Here is a 16,798-nt window from a genome sequence, read left to right on the forward strand (position 1 = left end):
CATTCATCACAAAAGCCAGGGTAGTCATCAAACTGGTAGATGCATGGGCTAAATGCCAAAGCCCAACAAGACTCGAAAACCTGGTAATGGGAATCCATAACCTGAATGAAACTCAGGGACTAAAGAACTTGACTGACTTGATTGGAAATCGTGACATTAGCAGACACTGTGAGGCTGTTAGATTTGTCTATCGCCTTGCGAAGTAATTCCCTTCAGGGAAGCAGACAAGCCTTCAGGTCTCTAGGCCACTGGAACTTCTTGAGGAGATGATGGTATGTCACTTCCCAATTGCAGAGAGTTCGAGAATTCAGACCCTCATTCATTAGTTCAATGACCGCTATCCTTGGATGTATGCAAACTACCCATTTTTGTTGACACACTTAGTTGCTTTTATACAGTGCGGTATCGCGTGTACAATTTAATAGTGACTTTGAATATGCGTATCTTCTTATCGGGATTAGTTCATTCGTGGCACACTGCCATTAAAAAAAGAAAAAGAGAGACAACATAGGATCTTCAGTCGGCTGCCTCTGAGTGAGATAGAGGATGCGGGGTGGGACACTTGGGGTTGCGGGGGACAGGTGGTGTAGCAGGGAACCTTGTAATTCACAGGCCCAGATCTTACTGCAGTCAAAAACAATCACGGCTGTAAAGGGCTTTAACGCCTAGCTTATGCCGTGGCAACTAGTAATTCTACTTTTATCTGGTCTAAGCTACAAAATATAGATCCTTCGTTAGGTAGTATGATTTTCTTACGTGGACCTTATTTCACGGCATCTGCCTCTATCCCAGTTGCGTCAACTTCATCCAGAAACTCGGCCGTGATCTCTACACCATCAAGGGGGGGTCCTGCGTAGTTCCGATAGCCCCAGATCCAGTACCAGAGGGCCGAAATGGCCACGATGCCCACAAATACCACCGATGCGTAGTTCATGGTCTCAAGCGTGACCGTTCTGAAGGTCGGCATGCAGAATAATGGGATCGCCAAGAGAGTCCATGCTACGCCACATGTGTCAGATACCTGTGCCCCAAATGAAGGAAACGGGAAGAAGAGCATGGTGCGATCGACTCTGGAGAATCACTCACCTAGACACACGACATTACAAAAAGCCCCAAGCTTGCCGAGGTTAAAGGCAGCATGTTTCACATCTCTACGACGACGCAGGAGTAAAGAGACCGCCACCGGGGATGCGTAGCTCAGCGTTAGGAGAATCACGCCCACCCCAGAGAATGCGTTAAACGCGGCAGTCGAGCCAAAATAGATTAGACCAAGAAGAATCTCAACGGCTATGCCCAGTAACATTGCATTCAAAGGGACACCCAGTCGGGTATTGACTTTCTTGAAGTACGCGGATCCTGGTATGGCACCGTCACGAGCGAATGCCCATGTGCACCGAGAAGCAGCAGTAACGCAGCCGACACCACAGATAACGCCCAGGGCGAGAAGCGGGATAAGAAGGCAGAAGGCACCCGCGGAGTTCCCAGTGGCTGATTTGATTATTGTCGGAACTGGCTGGCCGCTGGGCAGATTGGCAAGCATGGCAACATCGGGGAGGATGAAAGTAATTGGAACGAGAAGGAAGAGGCCAGCACCGAAGTTAACAACAACACCTGCAACTAAAGCCTTTGGAACTTGAATGGCAGGTTTGTGTACTTCCTCGCACATTCTATGGCAATGCGAATGTGTAGATTAGCATATACTACTAGTTTCACGTGGAGGGCCGTGGAAGTTATGAGAAACCTACGAGGTAACCATTCCCGAGGCAGAGAGGCCATAGGCTGCTTGGAGTAGCCCGATGCAGAATGACCAGCCATCTGGCCAGCCTGATTGCGGTTCAAACGCAGTAAAGGCAAACTTCGCAGACCTTCTGCCATGTGCTGCGACAACCAGGATTGTGACCACGATGGCGGTGACACCGACTAAGGTCCAGAAGATGGCAAATGTCTATATGATACGACGAAGATTAGAACCGAGATATCATACAGTGACTCTATAAGATGATCAGTCTTAAGAGGAAGTCATTCTTACTTCTAGATGGACCAGCCATTTGTTCCCGAAAGCTGGGATGGCGTGACATATTAAGGTAATTCCGAGGAATATAAGATAGGTCTGATAGGGCTGGAAGTCTTCGGTGATACCAACACCGTCTGACTGGAATAAATTCAGGCTTTCGGTCAGGAACAGGGCTGTGGCAAAGTTCACCGCAAGGGTAATGGTGATATTTCCCGCGACATACGACCAGCCGCAGATCCACGCCGTCACACGCCTACACCACGAGGGAGATAACGCAAAAGTTTGGTAGTATACTCCTCCGGCAGTCGGATAGACGGACGTGATCTCCGCCAGCGATGAGGTCACGCACAGCATAATGGAGGATACAATAACCCAGCCCCAGAAGATATTAGCGGCGCCACCGCCTGCCATCGGATAACTCATCGTGGTTGATAGACCGTACGGAACGGCGGCCAGGATGAAGCACATGAAGACTACCTGCCATGTTGATCGGTTGCGTAGGAGTTCTGGGCGATAACCTAACGATTCTAGATTCGAGTCTGCTTGGGATTTGTCGGCCATAGTGGGCTGTCAGACGGTGCGGGGTTGCTTGGAGACGATCCGGGAGAGTCGCAGAGGGGGTCAGAGACGGTCAGCGAGGTCTGGCCAGGCTTTCATCAAGGAAACGCATGTGTTGAAAAGCCACAGTGGAAGGTTGACAGAAGATTTTGGGCGACAAGAAGATCAGTATGGCAGTTTGTTTCGGCAGCGGATGTACTCCGGAGTATGGGCCCTGGGCACTAAGCTGGAAAAGGGAACCGAGACCTCGGGAGAACCCACTGGCTCCATCAATTCAACGAATAGTATATAGTATTGAATGCGCTTAAACCGAAGATGGAAGCCAAGATGGCACAATATACTTTGGATGGAGCCGTTCTTCATACTCCGTACTCCGTATGGGGCCGGGAGGTCCTTATGCATGCAACGGAGTCAGCATAGGCATAACATAACCCCGCCGCGGGGGATTTCTGACAGTTCTCTCCTCAACATCTACAGTCCTCTCTATACGACCTGTGTGACGGGATGTCGCCGATCGTACATCTTGTCCGACATGCAGAGGTGCGATCGCCTGGGAACGCTTTCTCCCCCCGATGATGAGAGACGTGTTGATCAGTAACGCAGGGGCTGCACAACCTCGGTCAAGAGCACTGGTCTCTGATCGACCCTTTGTTGACGGACAGAGGTAGAGAGCAGTGCCTGCAGCTCCGGAAGACCTTTCCGTTTCATTCCAACATCGAACTTGTTGTGTCGTCACCTTTGTCCCGCGCCATATTCTCAGCCGTCGAAAGCTTTCTGCCGGTCTTCCAATCACGAGCAGAACAAAAACTCCTCCTACTGCCAGACCTTCAAGAAATTGGTGATTTTCCATGTGACATTGGCAGTAGCGTGGAAGACTTGACGGAAAGACTGAAGGATTTGAATGTCCTGATTGACTATAGCCACGTGGACAGGGCGTGGACAAGTAAAGTGAGCTCGTTTGTTCATGCAAGTATATCTGTGGATGTACACTGATACCCCCCAGACTGGGAGATATAGTCCTCTTATTTCAGCGATCCGTGCGCGTGCCCGTGCCGTGAGATATTGGCTGAGCACCCGGCCTGAGAAGGAGATCATTGTTGTCAGCCATGGTGCATTTTTGCATTTCCTAACAGAGGACTGGGAAGATAGCTATCTTGAAGAAGGTATGCCACGGTTCTTCTCGACCGAAATAAGTGTTCGGGCTAACAGGTCCTCCAATAGCAACTGGCTGGAAGAATGCAGAGTACCGCACGTACGAGCTTAAGACGACAGCGAGACAGAGTGCGACGTCTGATGGCACCCCACGTTGTATTAACGATGCTTGTATGACTGAAACACCCGAATCCCGTCTCCGACGAGGGAAGACGTCGACAGCCCCAAGCCTCGAGGAACAGGTCCGGTTGTGCGTCCAAGCTTTGCATATATGGGAACAGCAAGGGTACTTGCGGAGCGGGGGTGATGAGGTGACATGGGCAGACTAGTCGAGTATTGAGTGCTGATTGATCCTTTTCACCGCAGATCATGGGCAATCCAAACGGGCCAAATGATAGACGAGTTATCACTAGAAAACACTCAAGTTCATGATTGATTTGATTCACTTAACAGGATTATATACTTATTCACAAGAACATGTTTGCTGAAACTATCGACCGAATATCCTCAGCTCAATCGGTCTCAGGATCAGATACATGGTTGCCGCAAAGGCGAACGCCAGTTCGAATCCAATATCACCACCGTAAGGCGGTGCGCCAGCATGCATGGCAATTGGACCGACCCACCACGTTTGACTCATTCCGGTAATCATGCCTGCAATACCAAAGCAGAAGGCAATGGCAGCGGAGACACCAAGGGGCAGTTTATGTGGTTTGTCGTACAATTCGGGGCGATACCCACCAAAGCCGCGCTTGAAGACGAAGTGATCCGTCACCGCGATGCCGCTGTAGATGGCAAGCCAGTAGGCAATGAAGTTCATGAAGTTCTCCAGAATAGTTTCGAAGTGTGAGTATCCCGGGATGCCGATAGCAATGGTAACACAGGAGCCAAGTAACGTCCAGATGAATCGAGGAACTCGCTGGGAGTAGCGGCCCAGGACTTGAACGGTGAGAGCTACTGAGTAAATGTTCGGGCAATTGTTCGCAATAATGGACAGGGCCAGAATGACGAGACAGAACTTGCCGAATCCGCCGAGCGGCTCGAGGACAGCCCACAGCAGGCCTCCGTTGCCTGATGTCGAATAACCATCGGCATACTTGTTGTCACCGCCGTTGAGTTCGGTAGCGGTCATAATGGCGATGCCTAGCATCTGACAGAAGAGAAGGGGAATGATGAGGCCTATCCACGTGGAGAAGAAGATCTTGCGGCGACTGCGGTTGGCAGGCTGGTACACGGTATAGTCAGCAGCGTAGCTGGTCCATCCCGTTGCGAATCCGTAGACTGTCGAGCCGAAAGACAGGACACCACCAAGTTCGGACCGGCCAACTTCCATGGGGAGGTTGATGAAATCCCCAGAATGGGCAAAGGTGCCGAAGACAATCATGAAGACGATGAAGGTCGGAATCCAGCTCCAATATTCGTACAAATGGACCACCTTATATCCCGCAAACGTAACGAACATCGTACAGAGGACAATGATGAGGATTCCGGCGAAACCGGGGACATCGCTGTTGACCGCGTTAAGAAGTTGTGCCCCGACGATCGAGTTGGCTGCGGACCAGCCGATGCAGGCGAGGATATTCAGGATGGCAACTGGAGGCTGGTTAGTATAATTTCTCGTTAAACTGCACAGGATTGATGATTGTTGGAGGCACTCACTGAATTTGGTAGGCCACCAACCAAACCAGAACCGCGAGAGTACCATTTGTCGCAACCCAAAAGCCGGACCGAAGCAGGAAAAGAAGCAAACGGTCAGGACACCAAGAAGGTTAAAGAACAGATCGACGAGGATGGCATCGACAAAGCCGAGATAGAACAGGGACTTTCCGAGAACCCCAATGGCAAACGAACTGACCACCATATTGGCCGCCAACCACTGCGTTGGGTCAGTTCGGAGGCGCGGTCTTGCAAGGCCCGAGGAGTAGATCGAGCCAAAGCACACGATTCATGCAATGAGATTAGAGACACACCATGCTGCCAATGTTGAAATACGACGTATCCGTCTGTTCGTCCGCAGGCACTCGCTCAATACCGCGTTGTTCGATATGCAGTTTTCCTGCCACCCGCTGGATCTTCGCGTAAAGGGAATCGCCGTAGACGAAACTCTCTCCGGGGACGGCTCCATCGCTGGTATCGTCGACGACCGTCTTGGCCGCCTGAGGAGCCTTTTCGAGGTCTGGCTCCGATCGTCCGAACATTGTCCTAGGCCGTGTTTCAACGGGTTCAGAGGGTTGGAAGAAGTCCAGGCAAAGGAGAGGGGAGACTTGAGGCCAAGGACTGTTGTCCGGGGAAACCAGCTATTGATCCTGTGTAACAGGGGAGGAGTGGAAGAGAGAACCAGCAATGAACAGTTCACATCCTTTCTTTTTCTTTCTTCTTTTTTTCTCCTGGACGGAGAAGACCAGACGGACTTAATATAGGAGCCAGAAGATTTCTAGCCGGTGGAGGAAGGCCCACCGAGGTTGAAGAGATCTAAACGAGCTCGGCGATTGGAGGAGGCAGTCGGAAGCCGACCGTGACCGCGTCAGTTCCGCCAGTTGGAACGGGTCCCTGTCGCGTGTTGCAATGACTTTTTCGGTTTCGCGAAGACAGCGGGGCCACCCTAAGCTTATCTCGCCAGTGGCAGGCGTTCTATTGGCGGCGGTGGGGGGATCCGAGAGCTTAGCACCACATGGCCCGTGGTGGGCGCGTGACGATTGGCTCAGGACCTGACAAGGTCCACTGGCTGTTGATAAGGTGGCGACTGTTGATAGGGCACCTCGTTTCTGCCTCGTTATCACCGCCGACCACTGGCATCGCACTTCTACATCTCCCCCGCCTATCTTGATAGGTTATCATAAATGTATCTTCATCCCTCGCTCACACGCAGCGCTCTGACCTTCCTCTCTCTCGGCCACCTCCGGTCTATTCCCTAACAGCTACTCCAAATCGGACAACACGTAGAGAGTATGCCCACTGCCAACACTCGCCTCTGGATATCATTCCGATCTACCCACGTGTTTTCACAGTCTATGCCCACAGTAGCCCTCCATCATGTTCGTCGATAGTCACATCGATAAGCCTTCTTCCCCAGACTATACCCCACCCTCTCGGAAACCTACGTGATACAAGGGTTATGCAGCGGTGATCGCCGTCGTTATATTGCCTACGTGATAGGCAAGTGCGAAGCTTTCCCTCCAGGGACGAGTGCATTCATCTGCATCTGCAAGGAAGGGCTAATCCGCGCATGTTATTCCTGATTGGTACACCCCAGTTGTACACCGTAGATTCGCCCATTCTCTCCACGGGTAGCATGCAGCACTGTCTTGAGCCCAATGGATCATGCACGGAACTTAGATAAGTCTCTAAGCGAACCCTCACCTTCACATTCAAATATGTTAGTATCGAATAGAAGGTAAGTGATATTATCATTCGATTGTTGTCCAACGGTTTCACTGAGCATTAGGTAATCCATATCATTAATAACCACACATGAGCCCAGAAAGATGCCATGCACGATGAACGGTGGTGCTCCTAAATATAGCAGCTCTCGTATATAAAGTATCTTTGGACCCAGACCCATTCTCCATTCATTTCAGCTTACTCGATCTGTCCCTTGGCACAGAACCCTGTTGTCGGCAACTCTATCATGCGGGGTAAATTACGTATAAGTTCGTATTTGCCATCGGCATGTGGTATCATGATCTACCTAGGCTATCGGCCCAAAAGAAAATTGGAGTCAAATGTTTCGTTCTTGAGACAAAGGAAATAAACGCTACAACCCATGGACAATGCGGTCATAGAACTAACATAAAGCTATGTGCATGAAACCCCAACCGCCTGGAACAGTGCAATGATAGTATTTACAGCTTGGCGAGCATCTTGTTGCCCTGCGCGAGGAGAACGGCGGCATCGTTGACGAACTCGTCGACGATGGCCTTGGCGGGCTTCTTCTCGTTGACAACAGCAGCGACCTTGCCCATCAGGAAGGGACGGGCGTTGTCGAGGGTCTCGTCGTCGACATCGTCGGGGAGGTTCTCGAAGTCGTGCTCCACGGGGATGACACCCTTGGAGGTCAGCTTCTTGATCTCGTCCTGGCGGTTCTCCTCCCAGTTGGTGATGTAGGCGTTGTTGCGGACACGGAGGGGACGGCCCTAATACGGATCAGTGATGTGGTAAAAGCACAGTTGCTGTGAGGAGACACTTACAGTGAAGATGATGGTACGGATGTTATCCTCGTAACCGGCAGTGCGGACGGCCTCCTGGTGAGCCTTGGGGGCACCAGCCTCATCGGCCAGGATGAAACGGGTACCAACCCAGACGCCGGAAGCACCGAGCATCAGGGCTGCAGCCAGAGAGTTACCGTTGAAGAGACCACCGGCGGCAACCACCTGGACGGGCTGGCCAGTCATGGGGCTCTTCTTGCCAGCGCAGAGCTTGGCGACGGTTGGGATGAGGACGGTGGTGGGGACATCACCGGTGTGACCACCACCCTCACCACCCTGGGCGCAGATGATGTCGGCACCGGCATCGAGGGCCTTCTGGACGTGCTTGGGGTGACCGATCATGTTCATGTAGAGAATACCGGCCTTGTGGAGTCTCTCAACGACGTGCTTGGGGGGAACACCGACGGCGGAAACGAAGAGCCGGGCACCGCTCTCGATGATGATGTCGACGAGCTCGTTGAGCTTACCCTTGGTGTAGTCGTAGCTAAAGAACTATCAATATGCGGTTCTTACCAGGTTGGTTTGGTAGGGAGAATCTTACTTGGTCTTGCGAGCGCTGCCACCAACCTGAGGAAGGAGAAGGTCGACACCGAAGGGAGCGTTCTTGTCAGTCAGGTAGCTCTTGAGCTCGCCAATCTGTTCCCGGAGCATGTCGGGAGTGTAGCCGACACCACCAATGACACCGAGACCACCAGCGTTGGTGACGGCAGCGGCCAACTTAGGGCCGGCGGCCACGTTCATACCTGCCAGCAGGACGGGGTGGTTGATCTTGAGCAGATCGGTGAGGGTGGTACGGATTTTCTCTGAAGGACATGGTGGTCAGTCCAATTGCCACTGGGGCTGTCACATGCGGCGAGAGTAGATGGAACAAAGAGCTACTTACGAGGAGAAGCCATGATGGTTATGAGTGGGTATATAGAAGATGAGTAGTCGTGGACGGGAGAACCAAAGGATGGAGGATGATGGAGAAAGGCAGGGGAAGGATGAGAAGGAGTATGGGGTAGACTGGAGCCATCACGGGGCAAGTTATACGATGCGGGCGAGCCGAGGAGCTCAGCGACAGACAAACAACCGAGGCTGTTTGGCGCTGCATCTTCCCCCAATCGGCTGCCGAGCGCTGACTAACGGGCGGGGTCTGCCGCTCTGCCTCAGGCAGTCAGGCCAGGAACCGCCACAGGCACCAAGGCAGCAAGGTATCAAGGCACCCTCCCACATCACCTGACCCCGCGTCCGCTTTGGGCCGTGACGTATTCCGTCCCTCTTCCGGCGCGTTCATTTTCCACCTCGACCAGCACGCTCTCTGGTTCTTCGCTCAGCATGAGATCCTGGTCATCCGCCAACCGGCATAACAGCACCGTCGTCTGGCGCCCATTCTGTCGTCCCTCACATCCAGTCAATCCCTATCGATCTCGGGTCCGTTCCAGCTTTTGCGCGGGGCCCGTCAAGAGGCAGGTGAATTCGCCCCGAATGTCTGGGATTGATGTCCTAACAAGTCAGTAGAGCCATATCGACTACTCCTATTATATGTATGTTGTTCACTGCATCCCATGGTCCTCTTGCTTGCCCTCCAATCCGTCCTCCGCCACCCCGAGCCTTGCTTTTTCCTTCCGCGCTAATGCGTTCATGCAGACACCCAGACCACATATCGACACCGTAAACAGCCATTGTCTGCGGATTACCCCTTCAAAGGCTTTCGCCATGTTCCCCATACACGACCCTCAATCCGATCCTTGACTACTAGTCGGAGAAATTCGTTCAACGCCAGAATGAACCCGTGCAATCCGTCCCTCCACCGCGCCTTTATTGCGCTGGGGAGCAATGTCGGTGATCGCTTTGAAATGATCGAGAAGGCGTGTGCGGAGCTGGAGCGGGCAAATATCAGAGTCCGGAGAACCAGTTCCCTCTTCGAGACTGCCCCCATGTACGTCCTGGATCAGGATCCGTTCATCAACGGCGTGTGCGAGGTAAATGGTCTCGGATGCGCTCAATCGACCCCGCTTACCGTCTTCCAGGTGGAAACCAGCCTATCTCCCTTGGAACTGCTGGATACGCTTCAATCCATCGAAATCGGCCTCGGGAGAAAGAAGTTAATAGATAAAGGCCCGCGGTCCATCGATCTGGACATCCTCCTCTACGACCAACAGACCGTCTCGCATGAACGACTCAACATCCCACACAAGCTGATGCTGGAGCGCGATTTCGTCCTTCGCCCCTTGTGCCAGTAAGCATCGTGCCAAACGTGCCCTCAACCATCCCAGCAATACTGACCCGACCGCTAGACTCATCCCCCATGAGCTGCCTCCATTCCCCGGGCACAACAAGACCTTCCTCTCGCACTTCAAATCCCTTCCTCCTCCATCTCCCGCCCCCGTCGCGACAACATACATCTCCAAGGGCTTCCCAGCGCTGCACTCCACCGACCCGAAACGGCCCACCCACGTCATGGCCATCCTCAACCTCACCCCGGACTCCTTCTCCGACGGCGGAAAGCACTTCACCACCGACCTCTCCGCCCTGACCACCACCGTGCGCGACTTCATCGCCGCCGGCGCAACCATCATCGACATCGGCGGCGAGAGCACCCGGCCCGGCTCGCAACCCGTCGGCGAAGCCGAAGAACTCGCCCGCGTCATCCCCGCCATCCGCCACATCCGCACCTCCATCCCCGAAGCCGCCCACATCGCCATCAGCATCGACACCTACCGCGCGCGCGTCGCCGAAGAAGCCTGCGCCGCCGGCGCCGACATCATCAACGACGTCTCCGCTGGCCTCCTCGACCCGGCCATGCTCCCGGCCATGGCCCGCACCGGCAAGGCCGTCATCCTCATGCACATGCGCGGCACCCCCTCCACCATGACCAAGCTCACCGATTACCCCAACGGCCTCATCCCAGACGTGAGCGCCGAGCTCCTCGACCGCGTCGCCGCCGCCGAGGCCGCCGGCGTCAAGCGCTGGCGCATCATCCTCGACCCGGGCCTCGGCTTCGCCAAGAACCAAGCACAGGACCTGACCATTCTCCGTGATTTACAACGCTTCCGGTCTGGCGTCGAGGGCCTCGAGTATTTCCCGTGGCTGATGGGGCCCAGTCGGAAGCGGTTCATCGGCCGTTTGACTGGAGTCGATAAGGCGAGTGACCGCGGCTGGGGCACCGCTGCTACGGTCACGGCTAGTGTTGCCGGCGGGGCGGATATTGTGCGTGTTCATGATGTCCATGAGATGTGGCAGGTTGCCAAGGTGGCGGATGCCATCTACCGGGTGGAGGAGTGATGGGCTGCCGTCGGCTTATTGTAGATGTGATGTTCAACATGACTGTATATCTTCAACGATACCAACGCTTGCATGTAAACTAGGGTTACTTCTTGGCATAACGAGCGAAATGATACCGCTATTCAGTAAGAATTTATTGCTTTTCAAACAATGCTAGATACTTGACATGAATGGGTTTACAATAGGTGGAGCACTGAGCACATCCTTAAGAATCATGTAAATGCCGACTTAACATTTTCAGCTAATCCCAACCAAAACGTTAGACATCACAGACAGGACAGGTCAGTTTCGCGTAGATATGAAGCTGTATGCAACCCACGACAATGGGATACCGCATCCCTCGGATCCATGATCTGCAAGGGTATTTTCAGGTCGTTATCTCTGGCCACGTCCAGTAAAAGGAAAAGATATATTGACTAGGGAAATAAAACAAACAAGCAACAGAGAGCAAAGCGCAACGCCATATATGAAGAACACAGGCTAATAGGGTAAACCAATATCAAGGATCCAGGATGAAGAGTAATCAGCGAGACATGTGAGGAGTTCATTTAGCTGTTCAGATAACTGCGTATGGCACCTGTAACATCATTAGCACAGAATTCTGGAAAACGTGGCGGCATCGATACTGACCTTGCAATTTGACGGCACCGTCGCCGACAAGTTGCGTGAGATTCTCCAGATCATCACCGGCGGTAATTCCGAAGCGCCGGACGAAGTCCTTTGCAGCAGTTTCCAGATCGCCGTACGAGTCGTCTGCAGCGGGGAAGTCGTCTTCAGGTCGGCCAAAGTACGAGTTGCTGGAGATAGATGTAGCACCGTCGAACTGGCGCAGACGTTCCTTGGCCTCTGCCTGGGCAGTAGGATCGAAACGATCACGACCGAAGAATTCGTCCGACGAGATACCCTTCTGGGTGCCAAAACGGGTCTTTGCTTGCTGGAGTTCCTCGTCTAAACTCATGGTCAGTACATGTAATATCTGAGCTAACCAACAGTCGGGCTTACCATCAGCAGCGGACCGGGTAGGACCAACAGATCCAAAACCCAACTTCTTAGGAGCGGCAGGCTTGGAGCTAACGGTCTGACCGAATCCAAGTCGACCCATTCCCATTCCAAGACGCTCAACGTCACTGGAGTGCCGCTCATGGGAGGTGCGAGTGGCACCGAAGCTGCCTCTGCCGGGGCTGATTGGCGACGGCGAAGCAATCGGTGCGGCACCAGTCGTTGCAGTCTTAGCCTTCGCGTCCGCCTCGGCCTGTTCAGCTTCGGGGTCATATCCGAGCTTCTCTATGCGCTCGGCCTCTTCCTTGGCCTTTCTCTCCGCTTCATCAAAATCGATAGCCTCAGCAGCACCCACTCGCTTCGCGCCGAGCTTGGGCGCCTTCTTGGCTCCCAGGACGCTTCCCTTCTTGGCGCCAGCGGCGGCGCCAGTCTTCCGAACGGAGGTGCTGGAACGGATGGCTGTTGGGGCGGGAGAGGCAGAGCTCTCCTTGTCGGAAGCGGACAGGGGAGACTTCGAACGCGAGCCGTTGCCATTGGCGCCAGCGTTCAGGAAGGGCGACGCGGTGCGACTCACGACGGGGGGCGTGCCGGTGCGGGAAGGTGGGTTGCTGGGGCGTTTGATGGATGGCTTATCCCAGGAAGAAAAGAAGTCATCGTCGGCGTCAGCGGCCGGGGTGCTGGAACCATTGGAAGAGGCGCCGGCGGGGATGTCGGTGATCTCGACCTCATCGGGGTACCTGAGTCGAGACGCGAGATTAGCGTTGGGGATGCGGGGTGGTGGATGGGGAAGAAAACATACTGCTGCGCGTCAAGTGCAGCACGTCTCTTAAGTTCTTCCTTGTATTTGACGGCAGCATTGGACGTATACTTGACCTTCACGTCCTTGCTGGCCAGTGCGGCGGAGCCTCCGTGCGATTGGAAATATTTGGTGGCGGACTCATTTCCACCCACTTTCATGACTCGAAGCTGATCCCATTGCCATTCTATGGTGCGTATTAGCATTCGTTGGTGTGGAGGGAATAGTCCAGTCACGAGAGATGCATACGGTCGAGATTGGTGGAGCGGACGAAGGAGATGTGGACACCCAGATTACGGTGGTTGGCAGAGCAGTCCAGACACAGGTAGATACCAAAGGGAACGGACGACCACGTCGGGTTCTTAGAGCCGCAATCAAAACAGATCTATAGAGAGGTCAGTCAGGATATGTTGCCTGGCGTGGACCGGGAGGGAGGGGCACTACACACCTTGTTTGCGGGCTTCAACTTGAGTTTCTCAAAGATCTTCTGAGACTGCGCCTTGGTGGCAGTCATGATGGCAGATAGACGGGTGAGGTGCCCCGACTGAAGAGGAGATAGGGACAGAGGGGAGGAGATCGGGGAGAGTCTGGGGGAGAGAAGAGGAAGAAATGCAATCGGGAGGGCGAACGTGGTCGGAAATCGCTTTGGGGACTCGGCCTGGACGGCTTGTTTTGTGTTTGCAACGGGTGTAATTTTCGGAGTGAGCCAGGGACGACAGTTTCCTGCACGCCACTATGGAGAGAATGTGCTTACGACAGATAGGATGACATTCCAAATGATTGTCCCTCGTATATAGATCATTTTCAATATATTATCTGCATTTGCGAAAGCTTTCTGGACACTGCATAGATAGCACGTGACAGGAGACGCTTGTAATTTATCATCTCGGTAATGCAAATACGCCGCCAATCGTCCCCCGGAACCAGATAGCCACGTGACCCACCGCCTTCCCCACCGGGACCAATGGGACTGCCCTGCGCGCCTGACGAAATGCGGTGCAGCATCAACTTCCTCCACCTTTCGTCCTGCCAATTTTCTCCCAGGTTTCTCTGTCGCGGGCCTTCAATTCATGCTCTTTCCGGTTCGCCCGCTGTCAGTGATCCAACCGGAACCTGGGTGACCGCCAGCTGTCGGCCTCGTCGCCATCATGACTGTCTATCTCCGCCCGAGTTCTGCTCTTCCCCGAGCATCACCTTCCGCCCTCCTCCTCCTCCTTCCTTCTGTCCCCCGCACGGCGACTCTGACACGCAGCTATGCGACACACCATGATCTCGGCGGTAACTCCGGCACGCGGACAGCCTCTCGGCGAAGGAAAGTGGGTGTATTGTCCGACGACGGGCGATACGAGTGGGGAGAACTTAGTGGAAGCGAGAAGGTTGCGCGCGCAACGCAGCAGTCTTTAAATTTTGTGGTCATCATTGCGGGAGCGACTCTAACGGTAAGTTGAGCCCTGGGGTTTATTTCACTTGTTCTTAGGTGATGGCCTACTGACAGGTTACAGGGAGGCGTATTCTACTTGCTATACTCAGAGGTCTTCTCGCCCAACAGTCGGACATGGCAATACGAAAAGGCAGTGGAACGTATCAAGGATGATCCGCGTTGTACGGATATTCTGGGTGACCGGCGAGAAATCAAAGCGTATGGGGAAGCTACCTCCAGTCGGTGGGCGCGGAATAGACCTATCGCGTATGACACTGTCTCTCAAATTATCTGGAGGAATAATGATTCTGACCTAGCCACAGGACTTCCATGGAGAAGGACCGTCTCGGTCGTGAACATCTTCGGATGAACTTTCATGTATGTTCTGTTCAACTCGCAACCAGGAACGGCTGCTGACTGTATATAGGTGGAAGGACCGCGTAACTCCGGAATTGTTTTTGTTCACATGATGAAACCACTTGATAAGACTGAATGGGAATATCAGCTCCTCGCATTGGATGTGAAAGGTGAGCCATCTCCCTGTCCTGCTTCTTGTTTGTCCTATATCATCTAACATCAAAACAGGCCACTCTCGGGTCGTTTTGGAGCAAGCTCATGACAAACCTGGTGTTGGGAAAGCATTGAAAATTTTTGGCATCCAGTGGCGGTAAACTTCTTATGCCACCGACCACTTCTCGCCCCTTGGCAGCTTCACGCTGCTGGCACCCTCCCATCATCTTGTCCAGAAAGGAGTTTGACCACAGGTGCAAGACTGCCTGGAATCGGCCAGGCTGGTTCCATGAGGACTATTCAAACCCATGAGCCCATCAAGTGGAATATCCTTGCCCGGCTTGGCCCATATTTGTTGTACAATATACAGTGACGGATTAAGTTGTATCATAAATGAATGTACCGGACCCATTCGCAATGAGCTTCGTCCTTTGTCCTATAAAAAAAGTTCTTTCCCAGCCCAAAGCAAGTAAGATTCCTCACTAGACATGTCGAAGGTACGGGATTCTGAGTCCCATCGAGATTTGGATTGGGTGATAGGAAAGAATGTAAAGTGTGGTGGGCGATTCATCTGATCGTCATCACTCAGTAAACTATGCAACGGAAAGGGGTCCAAAAAAGATCCATCCCTTCAGAACACAACTTCGGTGTCTCTACATACGGAATACACAGGACTAATACCCCCTCTTTGTTCCAATGTTTTCCATACAGCGGGTGGGCCAAACAGAGTATCTAAAGTGGTAAGAATAGCAAGGATGAGTACCTACTCCAAAAGCAGAGTCTAGCGACTTTCTAATATAGCTCATCATCGTCAACCATTTGAAATCAAAGATTACAGATAAATTTCCATTTCCCTAAGGTACTTCCCTACTGTGAACTGCCGGCTAGACTTCACGTGCTTGCCCTTGCTCCACCGTCAGGCCAACTCCGGCTGTCATGGTTATGTCCTAGGGTGATGCTCGAGGCACGTTTGAGCGCCAAGGACGCTCACTCAGCTTTGCAGGCATGAACGATAAGACTCTGGATACGGTGTCTAACGGAGCAGAGCACCATGTTCAATACTCCGCAGATATTACCCAGCTTGCAGCTGCTGCGGCGTCTAGCAATCTTGTCTACTGCCTGAGCAAGGAACTCAAAGACTGTCCCAATCAAAAATATGCCCTGCTTGAACATTCGCAGGTTGCAGCGATGATTCTAAGACCCCTTGAGGATTACTGGAGCTCCTGTGGAGGAAGCAGTTAAGGCGGTCGTTTTGGTCGGGAATTTAGAGTTTATCGAGGTCTCTCCAGAAGGAAGGTACCCAAACACCAAACACACTCATGCGAGCTATATTTGGGGCTGTCCCGAAACACAAGTTAAGGACCAGTCATCTAACATTGATGAGAACTATGGGGGCTCTACACATGGGAATAACGGCCTCCTAGAATGGATAGTGGAAGTGTGCTTAACATATGCATAGAACACCCTGAGTTACGGTCATACTTTGACAATAACACGGTAAACCACAATAATTGGCAGGCTACACATACTGGTATTGTTTCCTTCTCCCGTTTCTGTTCAGGGAGGCTTCTAACAGAAACTAGATTACTGCATTGACGCTTTACGGCAGTTAATTATATGTACGTCTGACGTCACACCTATCTCCTTCGTTAAAAACTAATTAGGGCGTGGTATATTTCCTAACGTCACAGCAACCCATATCTGCCGAGATTTCAACCGGATTACGGAATGGGCACGAGCACATAAGATGAAAAACTATCTCGGCACGTGAGGCATCAAATATAGTATAGTCGGTGATAAGATATAACGATAGAGTAACAAGATGATTGCGTTGGACAGATTAGTAAGGACTTTTCATGCCCTAACCTATCGGGGGT

General features: G+C 52.7%; 7 protein-coding genes across 7 annotated transcripts; 3 read left to right on the forward strand and 4 right to left on the reverse strand.

Annotated features, from left to right (window-relative positions):
* Positions 1-763: 763 nt before the first annotated feature.
* BDV59DRAFT_210426 (amino acid/polyamine transporter I) lies at positions 764-2,731 on the reverse strand (the record flags this gene model as incomplete). The annotated part of the gene is made up of 4 exons (XM_073695601.1): positions 2,030-2,731; positions 1,746-1,945; positions 1,087-1,667; positions 764-999 (listed from the first exon to the last, which is right to left on the reverse strand). The coding sequence occupies exons 1-4, from the start codon at positions 2,573-2,575 to the stop codon at positions 764-766; spliced, it is 1,563 nt and encodes a 520-aa protein (XP_073544149.1). The 5' UTR covers positions 2,576-2,731.
* Positions 2,732-3,076: 345 nt separating this feature from the next.
* Positions 3,077-4,053, forward strand: BDV59DRAFT_195791 (phosphoglycerate mutase-like protein; the record flags this gene model as incomplete). The annotated part of the gene is made up of 4 exons (XM_073692630.1): positions 3,077-3,112; positions 3,176-3,520; positions 3,576-3,735; positions 3,794-4,053. The coding sequence occupies 4 exons, from the start codon at positions 3,077-3,079 to the stop codon at positions 4,051-4,053; spliced, it is 801 nt and encodes a 266-aa protein (XP_073544150.1).
* A 161-nt stretch (positions 4,054-4,214) lies between these two features.
* On the reverse strand, positions 4,215-5,922 carry BDV59DRAFT_195792 (cytosine permease; the record flags this gene model as incomplete). The annotated part of the gene is made up of 3 exons (XM_073692631.1): positions 4,215-5,317; positions 5,384-5,600; positions 5,695-5,922. 3 exons carry the CDS (start codon positions 5,920-5,922, stop codon positions 4,215-4,217), a joined length of 1,548 nt encoding a protein of 515 aa, XP_073544151.1.
* A 1,465-nt stretch (positions 5,923-7,387) lies between these two features.
* Positions 7,388-8,969, reverse strand: BDV59DRAFT_186768 (nitronate monooxygenase). Its single transcript, XM_073691080.1, has 4 exons — positions 8,813-8,969; positions 8,471-8,732; positions 7,912-8,413; positions 7,388-7,857 (listed from the first exon to the last, which is right to left on the reverse strand). Exons 1-4 carry the CDS (start codon positions 8,823-8,825, stop codon positions 7,567-7,569), a joined length of 1,068 nt encoding a protein of 355 aa, XP_073544152.1. The 5' UTR covers positions 8,826-8,969; the 3' UTR covers positions 7,388-7,566.
* Positions 8,970-9,695: 726 nt separating this feature from the next.
* On the forward strand, positions 9,696-11,196 carry BDV59DRAFT_195794 (folic acid synthesis protein; the record flags this gene model as incomplete). Its single annotated transcript, XM_073692632.1, has 3 exons — positions 9,696-9,893; positions 9,942-10,150; positions 10,209-11,196. The coding sequence occupies 3 exons, from the start codon at positions 9,696-9,698 to the stop codon at positions 11,194-11,196; spliced, it is 1,395 nt and encodes a 464-aa protein (XP_073544153.1).
* Positions 11,197-11,348: 152 nt separating this feature from the next.
* BDV59DRAFT_186770 (ADP-ribosylation factor GTPase-activating protein) lies at positions 11,349-13,643 on the reverse strand. The gene is made up of 6 exons (XM_073691081.1): positions 13,440-13,643; positions 13,241-13,376; positions 12,995-13,178; positions 12,199-12,932; positions 11,827-12,144; positions 11,349-11,773 (listed from the first exon to the last, which is right to left on the reverse strand). Exons 1-6 carry the CDS (start codon positions 13,503-13,505, stop codon positions 11,745-11,747), a joined length of 1,467 nt encoding a protein of 488 aa, XP_073544154.1. The 5' UTR covers positions 13,506-13,643; the 3' UTR covers positions 11,349-11,744.
* A 363-nt stretch (positions 13,644-14,006) lies between these two features.
* tim21 lies at positions 14,007-15,380 on the forward strand. Its single transcript, XM_073691082.1, has 5 exons — positions 14,007-14,430; positions 14,494-14,678; positions 14,735-14,789; positions 14,839-14,938; positions 14,997-15,380. The coding sequence occupies exons 1-5, from the start codon at positions 14,140-14,142 to the stop codon at positions 15,080-15,082; spliced, it is 717 nt and encodes a 238-aa protein (XP_073544155.1). The 5' UTR covers positions 14,007-14,139; the 3' UTR covers positions 15,083-15,380.
* Positions 15,381-16,798: the final 1,418 nt, after the last annotated feature.

This window comes from Aspergillus ambiguus, assembly GCF_047715705.1.
Source record: "Aspergillus ambiguus strain CBS 117.58 unplaced genomic scaffold BDV59scaffold_43, whole genome shotgun sequence".
NCBI lineage: Eukaryota > Fungi > Ascomycota > Eurotiomycetes > Eurotiales > Aspergillaceae > Aspergillus > Aspergillus ambiguus.